General features: G+C 33.7%; 1 protein-coding gene across 1 annotated transcript in view; it reads left to right on the plus strand.

Annotated features, from left to right (window-relative positions):
• LOC106469807 (tyrosine-protein kinase Src42A) overlaps nt 1-11144 on the plus strand; it is a gene marked incomplete at its 5' end in the record, with an annotated part of 29851 nt that extends 18707 nt beyond the window's left edge. The window contains 4 exons of the mRNA XM_022398366.1: nt 268-426; nt 4331-4509; nt 4688-4844; nt 6530-11144. Coding sequence (XP_022254074.1) covers nt 268-426; nt 4331-4509; nt 4688-4844; nt 6530-6741 — 707 coding nt within the window. The remainder of the gene's footprint in view (nt 1-267; nt 427-4330; nt 4510-4687; nt 4845-6529) is intronic.
• Between the last annotated feature and the right edge of the window lie 6 nt (nt 11145-11150).

Here is an 11150-nt window from a genome sequence, read left to right on the forward strand (position 1 = left end):
ACATGTTTAACTACATGTACTAAACATGCAGTACTGAGACACGTTTAACTACATGTACTAAACATGCAGTACTTTATACATGTTTAACTACATGTACTAAACATGCAGTACTGAGACACGTTTAACTATATGTACTAAACATGCAGTACTGTATACATGTTTAACTATATGTACTAAACATGCAGTGGTTATAAATCTGAATATGCAGCATATATATATATGTATATATAGTTTGTTGTATCATGTTTTTAACAATTCAAACACTAGGAACGATGGATCCAAAAGATTTCTTGGCTGAGGCCCACATCATGAAGAAACTACGGCATCCTAAACTTGTTCAGTTGTATGCTGTATGCACTTTAGAGGAACCAATTTACATTATAACAGAACTCATGAAAAATGGAAGTCTATTAGAATACTTGCAAGGTGGGTATAACTCTCTTCATCGTATGTAAATACTGACTGGAGTAACACAATGCTTTAACTTAAGTCTCAAGATTGAAAATCTTATTTAATAGTTTTGAAGTACTAATGATAATGGCTCAGACTGTTTTAACAATATACAAAGTTAACAAAGCAAAAATATTAACAATTCCTGTAAGTTTGGTTTATACAGCCCATTGTATTTTAATAAATCACAAACAGTGTGTGCATGCATAGTTTGTTTTAATGAAAAACAAGGTTTATACACGTGACTAAGCACAACTGGATGTGTATATACTTCTGATAGTATTGCATTATCTTTTTAGCACGAACATTTTGGTTTAATGAGAAAATTTTGTGAATTAAGTTTATTCAGTATGTCAATACCCAGAATTTGAAGTCTCTAATTCGTTATACGACATACTCTATATTAAAATAATTTCTATCATTGAGATACTTATTGTTGATGTTGGATATTCAAGACTGTTTAGTGTAAGCATTATTATTTAATTTATTTTGTGAGTTAATATTTCATGATTGTTTAGTGTGTGTTTTTTTCATAACAACAGATTTAAAAGCATTTATTTTAAAGGTGATAGTTATGACCAGTTTGGTTATGTAACTCGGTAAGGGTCATACATTGTGTTTGCAATTCATTGATGTCAAAGCTATTGTATGTTGTGTTTACAATTCATTGATGTTGAGGCTACAGAAGTTTCTAGAGACCTCTGTGCTAAACATATAAATAGTGGTGACAAAACGAGGGAATAAGAAGTAAAGTCAAGTCAAGTGAAAGAAAAGTTTGGTCAGAGAAAAGTTAGAGAACATGAAGTTAGCTGTTGTGGGAGTGAGTAGCCTTAATGGTTGATACTGTAAAGTGAGATTAACAGTTTTATAGGGATGAGGAAAATAATTTATTTTGTCAAAGGGTGTTCTAAACTAATTGAACCCGCCTGTGTGAACTTTGACAAAAAGAAGACAACTATTAGAAGTTCAGGATACAACTGTGGTAACCCACAAGGCAGCATAAGTGAATTATACACTGATACTATTGTGAAAGAAATAGAGCAAAATAGTTCAGTTTGTCAACTAGATTCTAAAGCAACTGAATTAGCCTAAGGACTATATAGTGGTAAATGGCAATAGAAGAAGATGTGAACAACAACAAAAATAAGTAGGCCTATATATACACAACAGTAATGGTAGCAAAAATAGTGTAGAGATTACAATTACACAATAACCATGTCGGGCGATTTTGATAACTGGATAGAAAGAGGAGAGCGTCTCTGGTTAAAAGACAATGATCTACAAGAGTTTGTTAACAACAGTAAGAACTAGAGAGAGAAGAGCAGCAATAGAAGAGAGAGGAGGAGAGAAAAAGAAGAGAGGAAGAAAGACTAAAAGAAGAAAAGGAAATAGAGAGAGAGAGAAAATAAGAGCACAAACTGAGATCGCCAAGCTCACCCAACAGAAAGAAGAAGGACCCAAGAATGACAGTGGAGTCAGGGCCAGCCATCCCAAGGTGCCCAACTTTGATGAACAAAAAGATGACATGGATGCTTTCTGGGGAGATATGAAAGATTTGCCCAAAGTCAAAACTGGAACAAAGGTGACTGGGTAGTCTATCTCAGCCCACTTCTCGCAGAAAAAGGCCTACAAGTATATGCAGGCATGAAGTCAGAAGATGCCATGGATTATGACAAATTAAAAATGGCTTTGCTGAAACGATATTAACTTACTGGTGAAGGTTTTTGCTAGAAGTTCAGAGAAGTCAAATCTGACACTGGAGAAACTGTATTTCAGTTTGTGGCATGTCTACATCGATACTTCACGAAACGGACTGACATAGCCAAATGTGACAATAGTTTTGAGGGACTGGCAGACCTATTAGTATGGGAACAGTTCATGACCACGTGTTCAACTGACATGTCACTGTTCTCAAAGGAGAGAGCACGAAAAGATGTAGACAACATGATCAAGCTGATAGAACAGTATATGGAAGCTCATGGAGGCAGTATAACTGGCAAGTCCAAGAATATCCAGTTAAATTTGACCAGGAGCAGAAGTTTACTAATGGTGATAGGAAGTTAATAGACAAATGGGAGAAGAGATGCTATGTTTGTTATAAAATGGGACACATTGCAAAGGACTGTAAGTCCATCACCAACGAGCAACAGCAGAAACCTCAACATAAAGCAGCTGGAGCTATTTACAAAGATAGCACCAGTGAGAAACAAGAAAAGAGTGAATGCCACCATGGATGCTGCTGCCAGAAGTAACAGAATCAAGACAACTCATCAGATTCACCACAAGAATTAAGTGCCATTTCCATGATTGATCAGTGCATGACTGATGGTTGGTTGAAGTTAGTAAATGGATCAACAGTACCAGTAGTAATCGGAGCATGTTACAAATATCAAGAAGTGCTAACAAATCATAATATGCCAATATGTGGAGACCATGTCAGAGACAAGAAAGTGAAGGTTCTACGAGACACTGGGTGCAGTAGTGAGAACCAGTCCAGTATATGATGATCAGATGACAGGCAAAGTATGCCTGTGTGTGCTAATTGTCCCAGAACCCAGACAACATGAGATCAAGATGAAGACAAGGGATCCTATCAAGGTGAAGCCCTACTGGAGACCCTACGCTACCAGAGAGAGGCAAAGGAACTGTAGATGTTGGTGTAGATTATATTAGAAGACTTAGTATATGAACCAAGAACAGACTTTGTATATAGTTTAAAGAAAAATATTGCAAATAGTTTTCTTCAAGAGGGTTTTATTGTTGGACATACAACTGTTTAGTGTAGGCATTATTATATAATTTATTTTGTGAGTTAATATTTCAGGATTATTTTTTCTCATAACAGAGTTAAACCAATTATTTTAAAGGTGATAGTTATGACAAGTTTGGTTTACATAACTCGGTGAGAGTCGTATGTTGTGTTTTTAATTCATTGATGTTGAGGTTATAAAAATTTCTAGAGGCCTCAGTGATAAACATATATATAGTGGTGACAAAATGAGCAAGAGAGGAGTAAAAGAAAAGTTAGAAAATGTGAAGTTAGCTGCAATGGGAGTAAATAGCCTTAATGGTTGATACTTTAAAGTGAGATTAACAGTGTGATAGAGATAAGGAGAATAATTTGTCTTGTCAATGGGTGTTTTAAACTAATTGAACCTGCCTGTGTGGACTTTGATGAAAAGAAGACAACTATCGGAAGTTCAGGATACAACTGTGGTAACCCGTGAGGCAGCATAAGTGAATTATTCACTGATACTATTGTGAAAGAAATAGAGCAAAATAGTTTGGTTTGTGAACTGGATTCTAAAGCAAATGAATTAGCCTAAGTGGACTTTTGACAAGAAGAGAACTGTATGGTGTTTAAGATAACAGTGATTTTCTTAGTGTAAATAATTTTTGTACATTTGTTTAACTTGTTTTGAATATATATATTTACTATTCAAATTTATTGCCAACAAGTTGCAAGCACCTACTGTAGAAGAATCTTTAGCCCACACCCATTCATATACTTAAAACTCTGACAATTGAGCTAATTAAACTGCAGAAGTGTGTGTGTCTAAACTGGTGAATTTTGTATATAGTGGCTATATAACAATGTTAGTTCTTTAAATATGTGATTAATGAACTGTATCAACTAAGTATTGAATTTCAAAAATTCATTCTGCTGTTAACTACCTTTCAGGACTAAACATACCCACCGGTTCAATGGTGAATCTGCATGCTTATGACACTAAAAATTGAGTTTTGATACCTGTGGCAGGCAGAGCACAGATAGTACATTGTGTAGCTTTGTGTCTACTCTAATAACAACCGAGTCAGTCATGTTTAAATTTCTCCTACCTTTATCATAACTAATAAATCGGTTATCTTGTTTCTGTAGGTAAAGGAAGATCCTTGAAACTGCATCCATTGATTGACATGTCAGCTCAAATAGCTTCTGGAATGGCATACCTTGAGGCTCAGAACTACATTCATCGAGATTTGGCAGCACGAAACATTCTGGTGGGAGAAAACAATGTTGTCAAAATAGCTGATTTTGGTCTAGCTCGTTTAATTAAGGTAAGACTTTCATGAGCAATTGGAGAAACTTTTATAAATATCAGAATTTTCCAAGTACATGGAACATTTTAATCTAGCCAACATGGTTCCTTTTACTTAAATAGTTTTTTTCAGATTGAATTTCTTTAATGTTTAAGCTGTTACCTTCTTTACCTTATTGTGGATTTTATACTTTTAGGAGGATGAGTATGAAGCCAGAGTTGGAGCCAGGTTCCCTATCAAGTGGACTGCTCCTGAAGCAGCTAACTATAGCAAGTTTTCCATCAAGTCGGATGTTTGGTCTTTCGGTATTTTACTGACTGAACTTGTCACGTATGGTAGGATACCTTATCCAGGTAGATATGATAATCACAACATACAAGTGGTGATGTTTATTAACATTTAAAGGTGTACATGATAATAAAAACCTATGTCTCGAATCCTGGCAGAACGTTATGGTGAACTTTTCCAAATAACTCAAGAAAAGTCAAGGTGATCGAAGGTGTCACCATATCACAGCTTCAACACATCATTATGTAAACCCTTTCACAAGTGTATAGCTTCAACACATCATTATGTAAACCCTTTCACAAGTGTATAGCTTCAACACATCATTATGTAAACCCTTTCACAAGTGTATAGCTTCAACACATCAGTCATTATGTAAACCCTTTCACAAGTGTATAGCTTCAACACATCAGTCATTATGTAAACCGTTTCACAAGTGTATCGCTTCAACACATCAGTCATTATGTAAACCGTTTCACAAGTGTATCGCTTCAACACATCAGTCATTATGTAAACCGTTTCACAAGTGTATCGCTTCAACACATCAGTCATTATGTAAACCGTTTCACAAATTTATAGCTTCACATAATGTAAACTGTTTCACATGTTTATAGCTTCAACTTTTTAGTTCGCTGGTAGAAAGTCACAGAAAGCATGTCTAAAACCTTTAACTACTTTGGTTCAAACTTGTCTTAATTCTTCTGCTCTACCACACTCTTAAGCTTTTCCTTATGGCTTAAACCAGCATTATTCTGGTAGCTAACTCTTAATCTTTCCAACATATTAATAGCTTTCCTGTAGTAAGCGACTAAAAGTGCAAAAAGTACTCCAAAGGAAGTCTTGTACAAAGTTACAGTAGCTGTCTTGTTGTGAAATTTAAACTTCCTATAAATAATTCTATTTACTGGTAGAATCACAGTTAAACACTCTTTGCCATCAATCACAGCTAACCATATTTCATATCCCAGAACACAAATGCTCCTCTCTTACCAGGGGTAAGCTCTTTCCACATATCTTTACCCTGTGTGCATAACTTCACTTCTTTCAGTATTAAAGCTCATCTTCCATGTCCTGTGCTGATCACTAAGATATAAGATTGTTTGGATAAAAGAAGTATTCTAATCAGAATCATCTCCAAACCAAAAAATCCTGTTGTTGAAAAAGGCATTCAAACCATTAATAAAAGTAATGAACAAGAAATATGTTATAACAGATCCCTCGGTGACCCCAACCGGTGATGTTCTCCAAGTTATCCATTTGTCATTATGTCTATTTTCTATCCACATCATGGCCTTTTCACCAATCAAAGAAATATCAAACTTGATAATCAATCTCTTGAGGGTTGCATTTTGAAATCAAGGTAAACAACATCAACTGGGACATCCTCATTTAAAAAGATGAAAGTTGTATGGTAAAACTCAAATTGATCAGAATATTAAGTGTCTCCATCCATTTTCTCATTGTCTGCAATGTTGCTCCTAAACTGTTGTATAATTCTAATGTTGTGTTATCTGTGTTTTATGTTGTTCATTTCTAAAATCTATAAACAAAACAGAAACATCCTATAACATGTGGGGGGTACAGTTTTGGAGGTGTACCTCATTTCAGTGCATTTAAAACCGTTTTCTTTCACCCAGTAAATTATCGAGAGCTGTCATGCCCAACATTGACACAGCTAACATTATAGATTCTAAAGTTGAATTTCTAAAGATTATAAGAAAAACTAAGGTTCTATGTGTTTCATCCTTTTCAGGGATGACAAATGCTGAAGTTCTCCACCAGGTGGAGCATGGTTATCGAATGCCATGCCCACCAGGTTGCCCCATGGACCTCTATGAAATCATGCTGGAATGCTGGCATAAAGATCCCCTCAAAAGACCAACATTCGAAACCTTACAATGGAAACTGGAAGATTTCTTCACTCAAGAAGGTTCTGAATACAAAGAAGCATCTGTTGCATATTAAGGAAGACGTAACCTTTGGTGAAGGTGGTGATAGTTAAACCTGCTTTAATTGTCGACAGAGAGGATAAGGGCTTATAATTTAGGGTGACAATAGTGGGACATGTCTAACATTCCAGATTGTGGGCAATAGAGCATACAAAACATATTTTTCTGTTGCTTAAAACTATAGCCTGTAATATACTGAATATAACCAATCAAATGTGTGTATTCATTTGGTGTTACTTAATAAAATACAGTCAGTAATTGTAATGTAATGCGTATGGAACTATAGTCTAATATTAAAACTGTATATCAGACATAGATTAGGTTTATATTCAGTACCCATGTTTACATTTATTAACCAGAAATAGGTGATTTTGTGTAGCTATACTTAATTAATTACTAACAAATAGAAAGGTATCATTCAATGTGCATATTTGTTTCTCTGAAGTCTAACTCCATACAAATATTTTGTACACCTTCAGAGCATATGTTAACCCTAAAGTTATAATCATACATAGATAGGCACTGATAGCATCTAGGAAGCCTAATTCATTGTATGCAAACAATAAGTGTAGCTAATTTGGTAGGGAGATTTAGCATATGTTATTCAGTTGGTGCTTACATTTACCAAAACCACATATAAACTTGGCTAGGCCTATGTTTATGAAAAACCTTATTCATTATGAACACATGCGTAATCGGTAACTGTAAGAGAATGTTGAATAAACCCCTATGTTTATATTACGTTTGATTCAACAGAAGCATAAATTTATTAAATATTTCATTGTGTATGTTTATTAGGCTTACTGTAATGATAGTTTTTGGGATTTAGCCTCAGTGTAAGTAATCGTTAAACCTGTCTTGATAAATAGGTTTACTAGGCTGATCTCTTGAAGGACTTTAGATGCATGTTTACTGTGTGTGATTCATGTGACAAATATTAAACTAAATGTGTGAGTGTGTGAATATGCCTTTAAAAAATTAATTTATGTTTGGCCTAACTAATTATATAAAACCTAGTAAACGCATGAGACTTAACTGTAGTTGTTGGTGCAGGAAATTTAAAGCCCTTCCTTAAATTACCTGTGATAAAGAATATATTTATTTAGTAGAAATTCCCAAATAAAATGGAAACCCCATTACCTCTCTGTTCACATGGAAATTGTTTTATTTAACAGCTGTTGGTTTTGGTAAATCAGAATAAAATTTGTGAACTGTTAGGATTCTTTTCAACACAAATAGCCTATATTGCTTCCTCTCCATAAACACATTTCTTTCTTTTGTATAAAACTTGTTTTGTGTGTTTAAACATAGACAATTTCCTTGTGCACTGTGTTATTATCTAAACCTTACAGAACACACTAAGTTTATAATACAGCAGTGGACGTTTGCAGCTTAGCTTTAGAGTTAACCAGATGTCACTTGTGGATCTAAGGTTAGATATACTGAGTTTTATTTTCATCTCCACTTCAAAAGAACTGTTGTATTGTTGATTAACCATATTTTACTGGGCCAAATAATCTAACCCCTAATGCTTTGATAAATGTGATATTGACCATATGCAAAGAACAGGCTAAAGGTCAATGTAAGCAGCAAAGAACAGGTTAAAGGTTAACGTAAGCAGCAAAGAACAGGCTAAACGTCAATGTAAGCAGCAAAGAACAGGCTAAAGGTCAATGTAAGCAGCAAAGAACAGGCTAAAGGTCAATGTAAGCAGCAAAGAACAGGCTAAACGTCAATGTAAGCAGCAAAGAACAGGCTAAACGTCAATGTAAGCAGCAAAGAACAGGCTGAATGTCATTGTAAGCAGCAAAGAACAGGCCTCATGATTTGAAGATCTTGGGTTTGATTCTCACTAAACTTGCTTGTCTTTGTTCTTGTGTAGGCTACCAAGGCTAGCTGCCACTGTCACAAATTTTGAACTGCTCACTAGAGGGAACAAAACAGGCTGACAGCACCCACTATCAACTCTCTAGCTACTTAACTGTCAAATAAAGTGTAAATTTACTGTATTTTTACATTGTGTTACATTTGTAATTTATAATTGGGTAACTGTATTCTTTAATCTTTTATAAGTAGGCATAGATCTAGGGAGATGGACTCTGGGAGGGGGGTTCTCGATCCCCCCCATCCCTTTTTTCCACAAATTAACTGTATTCTTTAATATTGTATAAAAAGGAGTTGATTTAGGGGATCTGGACCCTCCAATTTTTCAGAATTATTAATTATAGTCTTTCATGGATCTAATGGAAAGTTCCATAGGATCAGGTTTTGTAAGTAGGCATGGATCTAGCCAGATGCCCTCACACTACTATATAGTATCAACAAGTTTTTTCTGATGTTTTTTTAAATCAACATAGCTGGAGTGTACAACAATCCAGTTACTGCATGAACCAATAACTTGGTATTTCTGAGTAATACAGCAATATAAACATCAATCAAATGTTGCCATGGTAAATTCTTTTCCTTTGTCTTTCTCCAGACTCACTAACAATGTGCAGCTCTTCTAACATAGACTTGTTCAAAATTGGATTTTCATTGTTTAAAAGTTAGAATGCTGATTAGAGTATTTGATCTTCATTAGAAAATATATAATGTATGTTTCTGTTTAGATTTTCATATCAATCAGTTTACTAGAAATAAAGATATAAGTTTTGAAATTACTGGATTATAACCGACTGAGATAATGGTTAACAGAATATGTTAACATTATTTTAACTTTGTTTTAATTACTTTAGGATTATATGGTCAATATTGATTACTCCACAATATTATATTATTATAGTAGAAATATCTTTCATGCAAAAAATACTGAAAATTTGGTTCCAATGTTAACGTTTAAAAAGTTAACTGTTATCACACCAACATTTAAAAATGATATATTACTGCAGCTAATGTAAATAATTTAATAATTGTTACTTGTTAATACAATAATACTTTTTATCTGAGTAAACGTTATAGTTTTATTCATATTCATTCCCTAATGATGTTATAACTTTGTAAGATAAGGTTGTATAATAATACTTCTGATAAGTATAAAATTAATTAATGTTATTCTGAGTTTTATGTTGTTGGACTTTAAATTTAGGCTACTTGCAGGATATCAAAAAATACTAGGTTATTACTTTGGCTAAGTACTCGTTTAGTTAATAAATACTGTCAGTTATGATCATTTATTTTCCTTGGTTAGTTATAGAGGGAGTAACTGTGTAGTTATAGATAGAACACTTAAGGTCCCAACATTGTTGTAAACATACTAGGTTATTACTTTGGCTAAGTACTCGTTTAGTTAATAAATACTGTCAGTTATGATCATTTATTTCCATTGGTCAGTTATAGAGGGAGTAACTGTGTAGTTATAGATAGAACACTTAAGGTCCCAACATTGTTGTAAACATACTAGGTTATTACTTTGGCTAAGTACTCGTTTAGTTAATAAATACTGTCAGTTATGATCATTTATTTCCTTGGTTAGTTATAGAGGGAGTAACTGTGTAGTTATAAATAGAACACTTAAGGTCCCAACATTGTTGTAAACATGATTATCACCATACAGGCTGTGGATGAAACCTTGTAATACGTCGCTTCAAGTGGATTGACCATATACCAAAAAAACAGCTTTGAAAGCAGTTATAAGTATAGCTTGAATATAATAAGACAGAGTAAGAATTAGACTATTATACAATAGTATAATAAATATATAGTTTTAAGAGGATGTTTTGTGAATATCTGTTTGAAAGAAAGTTTTATGTTCAATTAGAAGTTATCAGATAACTTGAGATATGGTAAGGTTATACAGTTAAAATATTGAACAAAGAAAACTATTAGAAGTTTAATACAGCAACAGATTTACAATGTTTGGAGAAGGTTTTGTCATTCTCACATATAAGTTGTTCCCCTAGAAACAGGAATATATATACAGTATGAAACAACAAAGTCACGCTTAAGGCTTGATATAGGTTTTAAAATTACAGTTTTTACTTTTTGATAGATGTACGATGGTTTTATTGAGTTGCAATATTTGTAAACGTGAGGTTTTTTTTAATCTTTATCAAATCAAATATGTTAAGTTTATCATTTAGTGAGTATAGTAGGCATCTACAAAATACTCAGTTCTTTATTGATTTTTATCCTAACTCAAACAACGTGCATAAATTGTCTAGCTGGCTACTTAATTTTTTCTAATTGCAATTGTGATATATTTTAAAAAAACTTACCTTTATCAGTGATAGTTAGTATTAGACAAAAATATGTTTGTTTTCCACAAATTACACAAATGATGACCTTCAGAATAAGTATCAAATATCACTTATTGCCCACCTGCTGCATCCTGTTATTTTATAATTGAATTAACAATACCATACCATAATGAAACTCTTCCATCTTATCAACTTGCTCCTGGTAACCCTAATTCAATCCTAGTATTGA

The sequence above is a fragment of the Limulus polyphemus genome, unplaced genomic scaffold, assembly GCF_000517525.1.
Source record: "Limulus polyphemus unplaced genomic scaffold, Limulus_polyphemus-2.1.2 Scaffold3665, whole genome shotgun sequence".
Taxonomy (NCBI): Eukaryota; Metazoa; Arthropoda; class Merostomata; order Xiphosura; family Limulidae; genus Limulus; species Limulus polyphemus.